General features: G+C 48.6%; 3 protein-coding genes across 4 annotated transcripts; all 3 read right to left on the bottom strand.

The window, feature by feature from the left end:
* Window positions 1–1979: 1979 nt before the first annotated feature.
* Window positions 1980–4105, bottom strand: LOC4813011 (fat-body protein 1). The gene is made up of 2 exons (XM_001353508.4): window positions 3847–4105; window positions 1980–3788 (listed from the first exon to the last, which is right to left on the bottom strand). Exons 1-2 carry the CDS (start codon window positions 4081–4083, stop codon window positions 2097–2099), a joined length of 1929 nt encoding a protein of 642 aa, XP_001353544.4. The 5' UTR covers window positions 4084–4105; the 3' UTR covers window positions 1980–2096.
* Window positions 4106–4280: 175 nt separating this feature from the next.
* On the bottom strand, window positions 4281–15916 carry Pex1 (peroxin 1). Of its 2 annotated transcripts, XM_002134893.3 has the most exons (9): window positions 15675–15916; window positions 15440–15566; window positions 15202–15305; window positions 14815–14929; window positions 13169–14761; window positions 12902–13098; window positions 12215–12838; window positions 4578–4681; window positions 4281–4516 (listed from the first exon to the last, which is right to left on the bottom strand). In XM_002134893.3, exons 1-9 carry the CDS (start codon window positions 15765–15767, stop codon window positions 4447–4449), a joined length of 3027 nt encoding a protein of 1008 aa, XP_002134929.3. In that variant the 5' UTR covers window positions 15768–15916; the 3' UTR covers window positions 4281–4446. The 2 variants fall into 2 exon arrangements, with proteins under 2 accessions (XP_002134929.3, XP_033238914.1); XM_033383023.1 differs by lacking the exons at window positions 15202–15305; window positions 15440–15566; window positions 15675–15916 and having other exon boundaries at window positions 14819–14929.
* On the bottom strand, window positions 4746–11384 carry btl (breathless). The gene is made up of 3 exons (XM_015187419.2): window positions 10940–11384; window positions 5472–8142; window positions 4746–5410 (listed from the first exon to the last, which is right to left on the bottom strand). Exons 2-3 carry the CDS (start codon window positions 8106–8108, stop codon window positions 4829–4831), a joined length of 3219 nt encoding a protein of 1072 aa, XP_015042905.2. The 5' UTR covers window positions 8109–8142; window positions 10940–11384; the 3' UTR covers window positions 4746–4828.
* Window positions 15917–16656: the final 740 nt, after the last annotated feature.

The following is a 16656-nucleotide window of genomic DNA, read 5'->3' as shown; positions in this document are numbered from 1 at the left end:
TGTCAAGATAAAGAAACGGAAATTAGCACGATAGCAGGATGTTGGCATCGTCGTTGACGTTGTTCTTGATTCTCTTCTCCGTTCGCTCCACAAAAAGCCAAGGAAGAAGACGGACACGGAGACGGAGAAGTAGCGATAATAAAAAAAAGGGGGCAGTGGAGACACCAGCTGAAGAGGCAGTGTTGCAGCTGAGAGGCCAGGCGTGTGCGGAGCGAGTCGGATACGGAATTGGAGTCAAAGTCGGACAGCCACAAATAATAATGAAAACGGAAATGAAATACAATACCCAAGGAGTGCCACGAGAGAGTGCTGAATGCTGGGTATGGGTCCGATGGCCAGCTTTTGCGTCTGGCCTTTAGCGAGAGAAACAGAAAGAAGGCAAGAACATATCTCTAGGTGCTGAAGGAGGATACACTCATATGCAACGTAGGGCAAGGAAATCAGACCCAAAGATTAAAGACTTTTTAAATATGTTAAGTAAGTACTTTCTGCCGCCCCTAACAGCTTGCCAGGTCAGCAATTTGGCAACATTTTCCAAATACCCGCCGTGCTTCCCGGTCCCCGCACTCCATCTGGTTGTAACAATTGCAAAATTAATAAGCCCTGCAGTGTTATCCAAGTTTTAATTTTTCCATTTTTTCATTTGTGGGAATTTGGGAGGAGCTTTCGTTTTCTTTTTTTTATAAACCGCATACAAATTAGACAAGAAGAGAAAAGAGCCCAAGAAAAGCAAACGCTGATTGTCGTCTATTCAGTTTATTTTTTCTTTATTACCATTTTTCGGAGGGAAATGGCTGAAAGGGAAGGCAAGGCATGGCAAGGCGTGGCACAAAGTCAATTAGGCAAAGCGACGAAGGCAACAAAGTGAAAACAATTCGCATTTAAATTTGCGCATTCTTAGAAAATGCTCACTTCACCGAGGGGGAGGTTGATGATGAAAGCAAGGACTCTGATGGGATGGATGGGAATATAAATGGGGGAGGGAGGCGGTGTGTGTAAGTTGGCGTAAAATACGTGCATATTATTGCGCTTATCTAGGAACAAACACGCCCAGGACTCTCCTCTCCGGGCAAACCATTTCCATACCCAGACCGACCACCCACCCACAACCAGACCAAACACAGACCGAAGGCCTTCCTTCTAGTTGATGAGAACGAGCATGTCTCTCTTTCTCTCTCTCCCTCTGCTTTTGCCAGCTTTTTGTAGAGGGAATTGAATGAAATCGTTGCCTCTGTTGTTGCTGGTATTGTGTGCATTTGTTTTTATGCGTATACGTACGGGTACGGGTAGGGGTATACGGTTATGTGCCACCGACAAACCATCCGCAGGAACAGCCTCGCCCCCAAACCACTTGGTCTTGGTTCCTCTAAGCAACACATCCTTCCTTAAACGCTTCTTGTCTGCCAAATGATTGTGTGGCTCCTGGGAGAGTACGAGTATGGTTGTGGGTGTGTGTGTGTGTGTGTGTGTGTGTGAATCTGTGCGAGTGCGGTTTTATGTGTGCATTGTATTGGCTGGCATAATAGACACATTTAATTTTACTATTATGCCTTTTTGTTGTCATCGCATTCACACGCGTATAATAAACCGTTCTCATTCTAGTTCCGAGTCTATCTTTGGGCCCTCTTCCTCCACTTATTGCACCATTTTGTCAGACATTTTATTTGATTTTCGAACTGTAAGGATAGCGGATATTTGTGTGTAGCATGTGTGTGTGTGTGTGTTTTGTTTACTGAACAAATTGGAGATCATCATGGGAGAAGGTTAAATAAATATTTTCAACTTTTGCGGATGTTTCGATGCTTTGAAACCAGTTAACTGAATGACATGTCTGACATTTTGTGTTTAGGCCGAGGAGGTTTTCACTGTACCCATGTTCATTAAAATATGCTTGTATCGAATAGTTATTGTCTCCTGCCATCACCCAATTTTAATTCGAAACGTGTGCGTGCCCGGAAAACTACATTAATACGCCTCAGTCCCATTGTCCTTACATGTAGATCCGTTTGGCCTCAAATAGGTGTGAGATGGAGTTTATTTGGCATTCAATTCATTAACAAACACTTAGCATATATTACAGATTAATCGTTCATTGCTTAATGATGAAAGATTACCACATCCCTGGCCGCCTTGTGCAGCATAGCCCCAGACCACTCATTTTCTAGGCCTGGTTCAGTAAGCTCTATGATCAATTGAAGTTTCAGGCCCTCTCCTGTTCCCCGTGGCACCCGGAGATGTGAAGGAAGCCCATAAGAGCGGGTACCATCTGAAGTTCGGAAATTGGTCTCATAGAGCTCACTGACTGTGGGACTACTTCCATACGAGGATGATGAAAAATTTCGTTGGAATACGTTGATTCCCTTTCTCAAAGAGCTGACAAACCCATCCAGATGCAGTCGTGGCCTTGACTGATTCCGAAGAGCCAGATAGAGGTCTGTTTGTACCAACATCTCGGCTGGAGCTGACACCTCAAGGGCTATATGAAAGTTGCCATGATTGAGACGACGTTGACGGGCCACAAGACGACGTTGTAAAGATTTCAAGTTATTACGCTGCGTTTGAAGCAGCTGTTGGTCCATTAGATTGATGAGATCCGTGTCGACAATCTGTTCAAATGTGTTCATCCGACTGAAAGAAATCGCTTCCAATGATGGCTTCTGCAACGGACTGCCGGAGGGCGCTGGCACTTCATAGCTAGACACCAGCCTATTCAGGCGAAAGAGCAGTGATCGAAAGATGGGATCTCTCAGGTTGGCTGTGGCCAACCCCAGCATGTTGGGTTGACTTGTCGCACGATCATTTATGGCCAGACTCAAGTCCCGACAGATAGATAGATACCTCGAGGTCACCAAATGCTGAGCAACAAAGATATTGTCAGAAGAATTGAAGTCGTTGCTCACTGCATCGTTGATCTGTGCCTGCAGATTTTCAATAATAAGGCTAAGAAGACGGCTCACACCTTCTTTGTCCATGGAAGTGGCCTTAAAGGGAACACCCCCGGTTGTGATTAGCGGAGGATCAATCAGCTCCATTGATCTTTGGCCTGTGGCAACGTCTTCCATCATTGAGGCCGCCACGAATTGCTCGATACAGTAGTAAAATAACTGAGGGAACTTAGAATATAATCCATTCTGTGATTGATATCCAAATCGGAGTTCATCGGTGGCTCCCCTAAATGCCATCAGTCGATCCCCGTCAATAATCCGCTGATGCCCTTCCGACTCCTTCCACTCCTCCATTGAGATAATCAACCGATTAACCAGATTGTTCCAGTAAGAGTTCAGCTGCACATCAAAGCTGAGATGGGCCACTTTCCTCTCATCGTCGATGACTACTGGATCCGCCGGCATTAGTTCCTCTTTGTCCAACGGTCGCCTGTAACTGTGACACCCCCGGAGGATGTCCATCCAACTGCACTTGGGACTCACAGTCCTGGTGGGAATTAATTGCTGCCAGACCACCTCCTCGGCAGCCAGTATCACCTCCTTTTCGAAGTACAGCTGCGGCAGCACTTCATACATGGCTGGCAGTCTCAAGTCCTTAGTGTCCTCCCGTTCCTCCACTGCCAATTGTAAAGCATTCACAAACAGAATGGGATGAAAGTGTATTCTGGCATAGCATGCGTTCCGCTGGAATGAGTACCAATCCGTGGCGAGGGCCAGAAACCGATAGACGCCGAACAGGTGCTCGGGCATCTTCTTATCCAGCTGACTGAAGATTCCAAAGGGTCGCGGGACTTTATTCTCATGCACACTATCCAGGAAGTCTTTGAGACGCAGCATGGCACCCTGTAGGAGAAGTTAACTTGTAACTTTTGACTTCATTACTTCTGACTTTCATACTCGCCTCTTGGTAATCACTTGGTTCCTGGTTGAGACGACTACCCATGGCTATCAGCTCTTGATGGAGCAAAGGTTTGTGCACTTGAAGCAGCAAATCGAGCAGGAAACGTTGACGCTCCCCCTGTTGAGTCGGTTTCTCTATGAGATCTTCAGGCTCTCGATTCCGCCACAGTGGCAGGCTGCGGCTCCAGCCACCACAGAGGGCGAGACAACAGAGCCAAACGAGTGTCAAACGCAGCATTTCGCTAGTTACTGATCATTCGGTTGGAATCTGCACTCAAAATATACACGAGAATGTTCTTTCTATATATTTAAAGCCGAGCCAATGTCAGCGACAGATAAGATTGCCTCAGACGAGATTCATTGACCTTTCAGAGCTGGCTTGTTCCAATTCTCGATACTATGGGCATGCGGGGAATAATAAATGTCGTGGATGGATCCTTTCTCATTCTTTAAACAAAATTCGTTTTATTGCCTCAACAAGAAGAAAAAAAAATGTGTTAAATATACAAAACCCAAATACTTGCGCCTCACTCCATGTACAAAGATACAAAAAAATACAGTTAAAGATAAACAGAGTTCTATGCTAATTTAGTCTTTGTCTTTAAGCCAAAGTAGCGCGCTTAGCCACAAACTCCCTCGAGCTCTTCTCCTTATTGGTGAAACGGGTATAACTATAAAGGATTGAAACATTAACTAATGTTGAGGTGACAAAATTATGCAAAAGCTACTCACGTTTTGTGATATTTGGCCACATCGGAGGCGCTTAGTGAGGGCCGAGTGGTTTGGAAGGACTCGATCAGATGCTTCTGCTTCAGCGATATTTTCTTTGGCAATTTCTATGGGTAGGAGGGAATGAAAGTTGATTAATCCTGCGGGAAGTACTCGATGGGATAGGATGGGTAATATCGATGGGATTTTATTAACTCGCTGGAAGTTCTTGGTTGCGGTTGTGCCTACGAGTATTTCTAGTTCTAGTTCTAGTTCTAGTTAAACTTATACGTATATTGATATCTAAGCGGTAAAGTCTCTCGGAATGTTTCTGTTTCAGAGCTATCGTCCTCATCCCCTGACGAGGGCGGTGTCTCCAGCATGGACATGGATACATCCAGGTAAGCATCGTTGGGATTGCTGCTCGCCTGCTGCAGTATTCCATCGAAGCTCTCCACCAGCTCCGAGAACGTGGGCCTGGCACACGACTCAAAGTGCCAGCACTGCCGCATCACCACGTAGATGTTGAGCGAGCACTTGGACGGCTTCTCCATGCGCTGCCCCGTGATCAGATAGCTGTAAAGCTCCTCGGCGGACATGATTTGCGGATAGGGCTGCTCTCCGTAGGTCATGATCTCCCACAGCAGCACACCATAGCTCCACACATCGCTCTGTGAGTCGTACTTCTTTTCCTGCAGCGACTCGGGAGCCATCCACTTGATGGGCAGTCGTCCGTTGGTGTTCTTCCTGTAGTAGTCTGTGTCCTGAATGTCTCTGGCCAGGCCAAAGTCGGCTATCTTCATTACATAGCCATCGCTGACGAGCACATTTCGGGCTGCCAGATCGCGATGAATGCACTACAAAAGGGAGTTCCAAATGAAATGTACGACAATCTCTCTGCGAAGACAATCAACCTACCCGTCGCGAGGCCAGATACTCCATGCCGCGGGCGATTTGAAAGGCGAACTTGGTCAGCTCCTTCTCCCCCAGATGCTGCTGCGGCATCAGTGGCTTGTCATCCAGATACCCATCGCTGTCGCTGCGCCGCTGCGGTGCTCCCGGCCGATTCTGCTTGAGGAAATCCTTGAGATTGCCGTGGGGCGCGAACTCGACGATGACCCAGAGGGGCCCTCCCTGGCTGCAGCAGCCGAGCAGATTAATAATGTTGATGTGCTTGCCAATCATCTTCATGACCTCCATTTCCCGCACCAGGCTGGCCATGTCCGCGTCCGTGTGCTCCTCCTTTACCATCTTGACGGCCACGATGGTCTCGGCCATGTTGGGGCTACGTGGCAGGCCCTCGGCCTCGGCCATCACCACCCGGCCGAAGGCGCCCTCGCCCAGTATGGAGCCCAACGACAATTGTTGCCTGGGAATCTCCCAGTTGGAGTCCAGCGGGAACTCGTACTCGTTGAAGCCCTGCGAGGAATCGGCACTGCCCGGACCGGTTGTGGAGAAGGTGGTTCTCTGCTTCTCGATCTTGATCACCGGCATCTGAAGATCGCCAGCGGAACAGGAGCTGCCCTCCGCGCTGGCCGGCCGATAGATAATAACCTTTTTGGTCCACTGATGCACCGTCTCGATGCGATGCTTCAGCAGCTTCTCGCGCCTCAGGCGGCGCAGCATGTACACGATGAAGGCGCTGCCTAGCAGGAACAAGGCCACGATCATGACGGCGGCCACAGTGAAGCCCAAGGGATGGCTGTGCAGCAGGGCGTACACCTTCATGTGCGGCGAATAGTCCACCACGCGCAGATACACGCTGGAGTTGCTGGTCCCCAGCGTAGTGGAGGAGGTACAGGTGTACCATCCCTCATGATCGTGGGTGACATTGTTCAGCTGCAGGATATGCTCCTGGTCCAGTGTGGTGTTCAATGGGATCTGCACAACGTCCGCATCTTCCGACGCAGCCGTCGCCGACTCCACGCGACTGCCCGCCTCCGATCGATTCCTGGGCACTACTCGGATCCATCGAACGGTGGGGTTCAGATCGGACAGTACCGAGCACTCCATAGTCACGCTCCCATTCACCTGCACTGTCTGGTTCTGGGGCACCATGATGATCGGAGGGGCGCGGAAGCGATCGTTGATCTCGACACTGAAATCGAACTTGATGCAGCCGCGGCCGTTGCACACCTGGCAAGTGTAGATCCCCGAGTCGTCGGAGGTGGCATCGTCGATAAGCAGCTTCCACTTCTTCAGGACATAGCTGCCTTCGCGCCGCTTTAGGGGCTTGCTGTCCCGAGTCCAGGTGATGCTGGCATTTCCGGCCACTGGACAGGAGAGGGTGATCGTCTTGCCGGCCACCGAGTGCTGCAGGCGCTCTAGCTGCTTCTTGAACACCGGCGGACGCTCCCCGGCTGTCGCATCACCGGCAGCATCATCCGCCTCATCATCTGTGTCCAGGGTGTTGGCGCGCAGGGACGTTGTGGTGGTGGTGCTCGCTGTGGTGTCCACCCGCATCGTGCTAGTGCTCAGGGCGGTGTGCAGTTCCAGATAGGCCGCACCCACAGTGCGTCCAACTTGGTTCTCGGCGATGCAGATGTACCAGCCGGCATCCTCAAACTGGACATGCCCCAGGCGCAGCACCTCCGGCTCGTCCTTGATGGTGGGCAATTGCTGCACATCCGGCGGCAGATCCTGCGACTGCTCCTTAAGGCGCTCCACCAACAGCTGTATGCTGCCACCGATCTCCTGGTGGAGCCACTTGATTTGCGGCTGCAGCTGGGAGTCCTCCAGCGGGCACTGGAAGTTGACCGTGTCGCTCAGGGCGGTGCTGACATTCCGGGGATAGCCCGGTCGCAGGACTGGGGCCGTGTGGATGCGACTCGTCACCTCCAGCTGGGTGGGATTGCTGCCGGTACAGCCCTGGACGGAGCACAGCTGGCAGCGATAGGTGCCGGCATCCTCGGGCTGCAGCAGACCCACAGTCAGGGACCATCTCTTGAGCTTGATGCGGCCCCGACCGCCAAGCACCTGCGTGTCGTTGTGCAGCCAGGATATGTTCACTCCCACGGCATCCAGCTTCAAGGGGCTGCAGCTTAACTGGAAGAGGCCGCCCGCCGTGCGCTGGACGGAATCGGGCAATCTCTGGGCCATTTGTGGAAGGCTAAGGCTCACATTCAGTGGTTGGAAAAAGAGATCCGTGTCCGAGCTGCCGCTGGGAATTTGCTGGGGTGTCGGATGTGGATCCACCTTGGCGAAGCTGGCAATGTCGTTGTCAGCCTGCTCCTTGGGGGAGCCAATTTTCAAAGTGACATTCAGCCACCGATTCAGGCTGTCTACACAGCCGTAGCTCCCCGAATGTCTGGACTGGACCCGCTCCAGTCGCAGGAAGGTGCCGTTGTACAGGGGCCTGTCCTGAAAGAACCATCTGGCCTGCTGACGGAAGCACTGCAGGGTTATGTCGACATCGGAGGGCACATGCCACAGCTTTGTGCCGCCCCCCTCCGCGGTAACATCGATGAGGCAGCGATGCTGGCTGAGATCGCAGGCATTCGGCGGCGCTGCATAGCCGATCCCAATGATCATCAGCGTGATCAGCAGTTTTGCCATGGCCTCAAGTGGGTTCTCTTGAGTTCAACAGCAGCTAAACGAGTGTACAAGTACATATGTAAGTGGTATATATAAGTGGATCGGATCGAAGAGTATTGCCAAATCTCTCCATCCTCTCGCTCGCTCTCTCTCTCTCTCTCCCTCTCTGTGTCATTTTATTTATTTATTATTATTGTTTAATATTTTATTGCCCGCGCGGCGCACACTCGAGGCTCAATATGCAAAAATCCAAAGGGGAGAAGCAGCAGCAAAAAACAACGAAGATTATGTGCCATGCCTCCGTAATGAGCTCAAAGACGACGTGGTCTTGGTATCCAACTGAATTGCCGGACACAGTCGCTCATTCCCTCCCACTCGCACTCCTACTCCCAAGTCCCAAGTCCCACTCCCATGTCCCACTCCCAAAGAGAGCCCCCATTATAGCTTGTCTATATTCGACATTGGCCAAATGCGCTTCGACTGGCTGACTGGTACCCCGTTGCTGTGGTACATGTAATGGTTTTGGCGTGCGCTTCTTTCATTTCCATTCAACCAAAGACGAACGGTTAGAAAATCAGCCCACAAATTTGTTGAGCTCATTCAGCACCAACTAGACACAGTGGTTCCAGCTATTTCTATCTATCAACACATAGTATATTTGTGTATACTATCTATCTCTCTATCTATTTCTATTTATTGTGCATGCATTTGCAAATCAAACAATAAAGGTGCTAAAGATTCGCAAACTTCAATTGAGAAATTCCCAAATGATGCCATGAAATCAACAGGAATCGACGACTGCAGCGACTGGGGAATGCTCTGCAGATCAAATGCATGTTATGGTACTTTAAATAGCACAAGTTATTAGCAACTACAAAGAAAGTCTGCTTAACAAAATATACCATATATGTATATATTGATTCGAAATTTCAGTCGCTTGCATGTTCATCTGCACAAATAATCATGTGCTTTTTCAAACAAATTAATACATCATATTTAATGATTCCAAAATGACATGCTAAACATCATAGAATTTTTGAAAATACCGTAGTGGGGAATGCATAATATTTAGATGCCGAAGTCAGCGGAATTCCGATTCGTTTATTCAATCAATGAACAATTAACGATTATTGAACCTTTGAAGCAATTAAATCTTCAAAAATATTCGCATGTTTTCATATGTATTGAATCATTGTAAGCTAACCATCTGGTTTTAGGCCACATAATTATAATGTGCTATAAGGTTCAGTCCTTGCGTCTAAATACCTTTTAGCGGCAAGCAATATCCCACCTTTGTAGAGGTAGTCGTGGAGAGTAGATCTTACAATAGCGAGATATTATAGATCAGAACTTATAGCTCAATCATTTTTCGATATCGACTATATACCATATTATGTGATCATGAATCTGTGATAAAATATACATTAAACAACTGAATCCCGAGCCACTGTGCCGTTAATGAAATGCGACAACCGTTGTTGCTACTGTCATTGTCATCGTAGTGGCATTTGTTTCTATTATTGGTAGTGCTACCAGTAATTGTGGCTGTTTTCTTAGCTGCTTCAGCAACGGATCGTGTCCGACCGAGTATATATATGTATGTACTCGCATGTGTATGCACACGCGTCGCAGATTTTAATTTATTCAATTCCTTTTTCTCCCATTTGTTGCCAAATACGCGTTCGATGTGTTTGAAGTATTTCTGATTATTTCTCTTATTTCGTTGTTTTTTTTTTCTCTACTCAGTTTGTCAGTCATTCAATATTGTTCGATTGGAAGCCGCCGCCACACACATGGCCAAAAACGTTTGGCTAACACCTTTTTATCGTATGAATTATTATCAAGCGCATGAATCTCGCGCATTCCCTACTTGACATTTCGATGGGGTCTCTCTGTGGGCCAGGGGAAGAACAGATTAAGGTGGCTTGGCCGATTTGTCACTTGACATTTTGCATATTAATATTATGTATTTCTTTTTGCAAAAGTCTCAATTTGGAAATAGTTGGCAAATGGAAATGGAAATTTGTTGTCTTTTGTGGTTGATGACTTTAAAATACTATTCAGATTTTGTATTGATAATTGATTTGCTTTTGATGAAGATGTCCATGCGGAAACTTATTATAGTATTACAACATATTGTTTCTACTATTTTATTGTCTTATTTCTTCTTCATTTATGTATTGTTTGCTTTATTTTATATTTTTTAATGATATAAATAGCAACAAAAAAAAAAGATTTTTTAAAATTTATTTCTTTACTTCAAAAACTCATCTCGAATATATTCTCTTTTTTTTTGGTAGGGACTTTTTTTGTCTTTATGCCTTTGGGTTATTTTGCTTATGTTTGGTTTTAATTATTTTTGGTGCACTTGACATATGATTTGCATTTATCCCACTGCTGGAACACTTCTCCTTCAAAATGTTATTTACTTTTTATCATTTCAGTTTTTGTTTCTGTTTTGCTGACATGTCAGAAAGATTGGGCATACACTCGTACAAATCTTTTCCTCCTTTTTTGACCAAAAAATCACGTTCTTTGTCTTTTATTTGCGAGCGAGGGGGAGAAACAAAAAAAAATTAACTCGACGAAAGATATTGTCACAATATTTTTGTTGCGTTTTATTTGGCTGTCAATCGTGGGTAAACATCTCCTGCCTGGCGGGACCGCGACCTGGGGCGGGGGCGGGAGCGGAGGCGAGTACCAGGCGCCTTGCATTTCCGCTTCGTTGCCAACTTTATGTCCCTTCCAAGGCACGGGAGCGGCACGGAAGCCCAGCACAGAGAGAGGAGAAGAGAAGGGGTGGGCAGGCAGAGGGGCAAGGCACAGAGAGGCCGCACTTCCGTTGCACTAACCGTATTCCGTGGCTCGTTGTCCGTTGTCCGTGGTTCGTTGTCCGAGTGGGAGTAAGAGGAAGCCGAAGCCAACCGATTTGCTTGAATGTGCTCGAAGAACTGAAAGTAACGATCGAGCGGAGGAGCCCGCCACAGAAAGAGAAACTTTTGCCCGGACGGCGCGGCGCGGCGCGGCGCACCGAGTCAGAGTGTGTTAATACAAGGTGAGGCCTTCCCAGAGAGCTCTCCGCGAGCGAATGAGTATGGCAATCGGTACCAAACCTCGTATCGATAGACCTTGGGCAATGTTTGCTACGATCCTTTGCGGTAGGGAAGAGGTCTCGGCTACCTGTTCGAGGTGGTCGCGCACGCACGCGCTCTCCCGCTTCCTCCCGCATAGTGCACATTGTTTGTGCTAAGGGTATTCCACAAAGAGATTTCTATCTGCTTTACAATATTCCAAAGAATATTTCTTCATCCTTCGAACAGTTGTTTAGTTAGGCAACAATTTTCGGAATGGCAGCCAAGATTCCGTTAAGCCAAGCTAACTTCTAATTTTGTTTATTTTGTTTTACAGAAGTGGTTCGCTCAAACACTTCCCAAAGGATGTATCGTCATTTGAGAAACCAAATCTGAGGCTATTCTAAGCCAATCTGAGCCAATTGCGAGTCTCTTCCAGCACTACCGTAGTTGTCTCCTTCTCCTTCGGGACACTCTCTCACTCTTTCTTGTTATTTTTGTCTTATTCTAAGCATGTTTGAGGTGGCTTCGTCTTTTTGAAATTCTTTATTATCTCTGCCCTTTGGTTCCTTTGTGTGTGTTGGTGGCGGGTCGAGTGTTTGCTTGGCGGCTTAATTTATGCAAAAGAAAAATGTTTCCATTGTCTTACGGCCTGCACTGCGGTGGATGTTGCTATTGCTATTGCTATTGCTATTGCTGTTGCTGTTGCAGTACGTGCGCATGCGCGATAATCGCATATCAATAAGGAAATATCCGTTACGTGACTGATATCCCAAAATCCCATCCGAAGACTCGCGATCCCGCTGGGGTACCCGCATAGATCCTGATCCAGATGCCAGTCACGTAAGAAACCCAAAAATAGTTGAAAACATTTCGTTGCACTTGCTGCCGCGCGATGGGAAGCGAAACGAAACCGAAACGAATCCGAGAAACGGAAGGTCTCCACGACCACGACTAGCCTTAGCTCTAGCCCTAGCCCAAGACGGCAACCAAGAACTAGCCATAACTTAAGGGCCATTTCCGGCCAATGGAATTCCATGTAAATAATCCACTTACCTCGTGTCCGAACTGTGCCAGCGCCTCCTTAACTGCAGCCATGTTCGCCGAGGTCAGGATGCTCTGGATATCGGCGCCAGTATAATTGGCCGTCCTGCCCGCAAACCAGTCAAAGTCCACGCACTCGTCCAGGCTCAAGGTGGAGCTGAGGGCCTCGAAGATGCGCACCCGGGCCACGGCATCCGGCAGCGGGCACTCCACCAGACGATCGATGCGTCCCGATCTCAGCAAGGCTGGGTCCAGCAGTTCGGGTCTAGAGGTGGCTGCTATAACGGTGACCCCCTGGAGGCCCTCCACGCCATCCAGTTCGGTTAGCAGCTGGTTGACCACGCGGTCCGTCACCCCGGTGGAGTCGTGGCCACGCTTGGGGGCCAGGCTGTCGAACTCGTCGAAGAAGAGCACACAGGGCCGGGCGCTGCGGGCGCGATTAAACAGATTCCTAACATTCTCTTCGCTCTGGCCAATGTATTTGGCCAGCAATTCGGGGCCCTTGACGGATATAATGCGCAGATTCCATGAGGTGGCCAGCTGGGACACCAGGTAGGTCTTACCCGTGCCCGGCGGCCCGTACAGCAGCACTCCGGCCTGGTTGCGCAACGGCGAAGCATTGAAGATGGTTGGATACTGCAATATGCATACAAGATATAATAATATTTACAGATTTGGAACAGCCTTCTGATGCATTACCCTTGACGGCCACATAAGCACCTCCTCGAGCACACCAACAACCGACTCCAGGCCCGGCAGCTCCTCCACGCGCATCTCATTGGCCTCCGGATCGCTACCAGTCTTCTGATTGCTCTGGATGCCCTGCAGGCAGTAGGAATTGGTGTGCTCCAGGGACTCTATCAGCTGGTCGTTGGTCAGCAGGGGCTTTGTTTTGCCTGAAAGTGAAGGAGATCATCAATTGGAGCTTCCGGATTAGAGATAAGCGATTCGAGATTAGGCACTCACTGATTCGATAGGCGTAGAAGATGGCACGCTCCACAAACTGCACTAGATCACATTTGCGATAGCCCTCCGTCAGATTGGAGAACTTTACCAGATCGAGCTCCTGGGATATGTTAATGTGGCTGCACAGCTCCCGCAGTATAATCTCGCGATCGGGACGTTCCAGGCTGGGCAGGCGGGCAACCGTTTGAAAGACATGCCGACCCCGGGGCGAGCTGAGGCGCTTGTTGAGCGTCTGGAGTTCACTCACGGTGGCTATGACGGCAATGGCATTGCTGCTGGTGTACTGGACAATCAGTTGGTGCACGGTATCCGCCATGCGGTTGTAGTACTCGCCGTCCTGGCTGGACTGCTCGCCGGCGGCATGGGCCAGTACATCGAGATTCTCGAGGACCACGATGGCGGGGGCATGCTGCAGGCAGCTGGTGAATATGTTGCGTAGATCCTTCTGTATGGACTCGGTCTTGCGGCCCTTGCTGCGCGACCCGTAGAATATGTCGAAGTAGCAGTAGTCCGGCTTGCGGGACAACTGGTCCAAGATTCGCTCGACCAGAACCGTTTTGCCCGTGCCAGCGGCCCCCGTCAGTAGAACATTGCACTGCCGCATCACGGAATTGTCTGCATTCAGGCACAGATTCATCCGCAGCTCTCGCACCACCAGATCCACAATCTTGTCGTATTCTGGCAGTCGTATGAGATCCTTGACACTCAGCGGCGAGATGACCGGCGGCTGCTCCTTGATGATCTCGTTGACAGGACGCACCAAGTCGGCCGCATAGATCTTGGACTCCTTCAAGAACTGGGCATCGACCACGCAATAGCGGAAATGCTCTGGCAGTATGCCAACGGTGACCAGCAGGTCGTCCTCCAGCCGCACAACCTCTTCTTGGTTGAAGAGCATAGGCTTTGATTGGGTGCGCTCAATCACAAATCGCTTAAATGCATTCTCGATGATCTTGTAGTGCGTCTTCTTGTGGGCAAACAGCTCGATCTTCTCCACAAAGTTCACCACGATGGACTTGGGCCGCAGCACAACCCGCTCCAGCTCCTTGATCCCCAGCAGCTTCATCAAGTTGGCGTTCAGTTCAATGGAGGGATGAATGGTTCCGGGCAGATCGTCCTGCTGTTCCTCCTCAATTGTGCGCACCCTCACGTAGTAGTCCTTGTCGCCAGCCGTGTGCATGCAGTAGAACTGCTCCAGATCCATGAACTCGGGCAAGTGCTTGCCATTCACATACACATCCGACTCTTGGGCCTGCTCCCGCCATAGACCGCGTATCACACGAAACTCGAAGCTGCGCGAGCTCTCCCTGCGCAGATCCTTCTTGAGACGCTCCATGTGATCCTGCCGCTTGTTGCGCTGCAAAGTATTCTTCACGTTGTACGCCGTGGCGGAATGACTGAGGGGCGTCGGCTTGCCATTCATGGATTCATCCCTGACCTGGGCACTCGTCTTGCTGCGCGCGAGTTTTGGGCTCTCGTCTTTGGTGTCGCCATTGGACGTGCCATTGGTCAGTCCTTTGTACAGATTGGGGGCAACTACCAACTCCGTGTTGTGGTCCATTCTGCCATAGCTAGTGTGTGGTTTCAGGCGATCTGCAAAGTGAACACTTAAGCAAAATGTTGTGTGCTTCATCGATGATATTTACCCACTGTCAGCGCCACCTGCATGGACTTGTTGATCCAAACAATCAGAATTTGCGTGGAGTTGACGATGCGAGTCTGCTCGAGGACGCTGCCCGAGATCTTCTCACTGCTCAGCTCCTGCCACAGAGAAAAGATTTCAGGTCAATAAGGAAGCATGGAAGAATCACTTTGCATGCTAGGGTCAAGGATGCTTCTCTGGTCGGACCAGTGGGGTCAATGGCAATGCCGGCCAAACAATGCCCACACAAATGTGAACACTGCAAGCACACGCCCGCGCCAAATGCTAAGATATAAATTGCCTATCTATTTTTAAGCTGGCCATACACACTCCCAGACCAGCCAACGAGAGAAGCACACCAGAGCATACCGCAGCACATCACATCACTCACAATGATCTCCCAGTCTTTGGCGGAGACGGGGGTAACGTGGACGCTGCGCAGATTGAGAACGTCAGCGATGAGCGCACACTTGACCATACTTGACTCATGCAGACCTACGACAAAAAGAGACCAATTTATGCACCGCACAGATATAGAGAGCGATAAATAGAATATCCAATTTTACGGCATTTTGGCAACCGATGCACTCGCACATCAAATCACATCCGCCTGTTAAGTAACTGCTTACCGATCTCCTTGGCCGCTCTGGCATTGATCCCAATTTCGTTGTCTTTGATGCCGCCGCCGCCCGCGTGCGGTGCCCAAGAGGCGTAGTGGACGCGCCCATTGTACTGCAAACTGAGGCAGCCCGTGTCCTAGTAGTATTAACGAATCGGATTAATCTCATCTCCCACTCACTGACCGACTGGCTGGCTTATCTAATCTGGACGCCCGGCCGCACGGGTGGACTTTTGGACACTTACATAGGTCGATACGACGCCGTAGTACTGGTCCGGCAGCAGCACAAAGTTGCTCTTTATTGGCCGATAAACCACCGTAAATGTGCGTTTGAACATTCTCGCGTCCGTCGTCGGTAGTCCGTCGTGTGCAAAATCATTAATTTAAATCATTTTTAAACATTTACGTTTCGTCTCCCTCGATTTCCACCACCCCTCACGAATTTCCCAATCAGCTGTTGTGCTAAAGATGGGCGATGTCCACTGGGCTGGAGAGGCAATTGCAACAGGTTGCTGAAATCGTGACAGAATACATTTACGGTGGCTTTTATCAATAAAACCCGATTAGAAAATGTTTATATTAACTAGTTCCTGAGCAAGCAGTATTTGACTTGGGATTTACTTACTAAAAGTTGTCTGTAATATTCACAATCAATGAAAGTATCCTAGGTATCGCTCATCTCTAGTTTTCATCGCTTATGGCGTTGCCAGACTGGAGCATAGGAACAGCTGGCCTGCACAACGTAACGCTATTTTAAATTCAAAAACAAACAACTCTTTTTCTTTTGGCTAGTTTATTTGGTTAATAATAATATGTTTAAAATAGCTCGCGTGTTCAATATATTTATGTAGGTCTGTGTGTGTGTGTGTGTGTTTGTGTGTGAGTGTACATAAAATCCGACATTTCGATAATCGTGTTGCTGGCTTATCAAATTAAATAACATAATATTTTTAAGAACTATGCAGAGCGCGTGCTAATCGTGTATGTCGCCGCGTGTTCTAGAACGCTTCCAGTTTTTTGCTAATATTTTTTTGTTTTGGCATTGGCAAATGAAAGAGAATGTCTACTCTACTCAAAGGATATGCATAAGGATGCCAATGGCACTTGTAAAACTGTGCTTAAAGTTCAACTAAATTCGTTATTGCGTTTTTGCATTTTGCTTTTAAATGTATATAAATGTATATCTATGTTGAGAGAAGACACTATTCGAAAAAGATTGTTACAAAA

The sequence above is a fragment of the Drosophila pseudoobscura genome, chromosome X (genome assembly GCF_009870125.1).
Source record: "Drosophila pseudoobscura strain MV-25-SWS-2005 chromosome X, UCI_Dpse_MV25, whole genome shotgun sequence".
Lineage (NCBI taxonomy): Eukaryota > Metazoa > Arthropoda > Insecta > Diptera > Drosophilidae > Drosophila > Drosophila pseudoobscura.
This window is presented reverse-complemented; position numbering and strand designations above follow the sequence as displayed.

What these genes read in the sequence shown, in the direction of transcription:
- btl (XM_015187419.2), bottom strand. Translation starts at nt 8,108, where the DNA reads ATGGCAAAACTGCTGATCACGCTGATGATCATTGGGATCGGCTATGCA. An exon ending in AGTATCTGGCCTCGCGACGG is followed by an intron (nt 5,411 to 5,471) that starts GTAGGTTGATTG and finishes TCCCTTTTGTAG; the next exon opens with TGCATTCATCGCGATCTGGC.
- LOC4813011 (XM_001353508.4), bottom strand. Translation starts at nt 4,083, where the DNA reads ATGCTGCGTTTGACACTCGTTTGGCTCTGTTGTCTCGCCCTCTGTGGT. An exon ending in AACCAAGTGATTACCAAGAG is followed by an intron (nt 3,789 to 3,846) that starts GCGAGTATGAAA and finishes CTTCTCCTACAG; the next exon opens with GGTGCCATGCTGCGTCTCAA.
- Pex1 (XM_002134893.3), bottom strand. Translation starts at nt 15,767, where the DNA reads ATGTTCAAACGCACATTTACGGTGGTTTATCGGCCAATAAAGAGCAAC. An exon ending in CTTCTACGCCTATCGAATCA is followed by an intron (nt 13,099 to 13,168) that starts GTGAGTGCCTAA and finishes CTTCACTTTCAG; the next exon opens with GCAAAACAAAGCCCCTGCTG. An exon ending in GTGGCCAAATATCACAAAAC is followed by an intron (nt 4,517 to 4,577) that starts GTGAGTAGCTTT and finishes AATCCTTTATAG; the next exon opens with TTATACCCGTTTCACCAATA.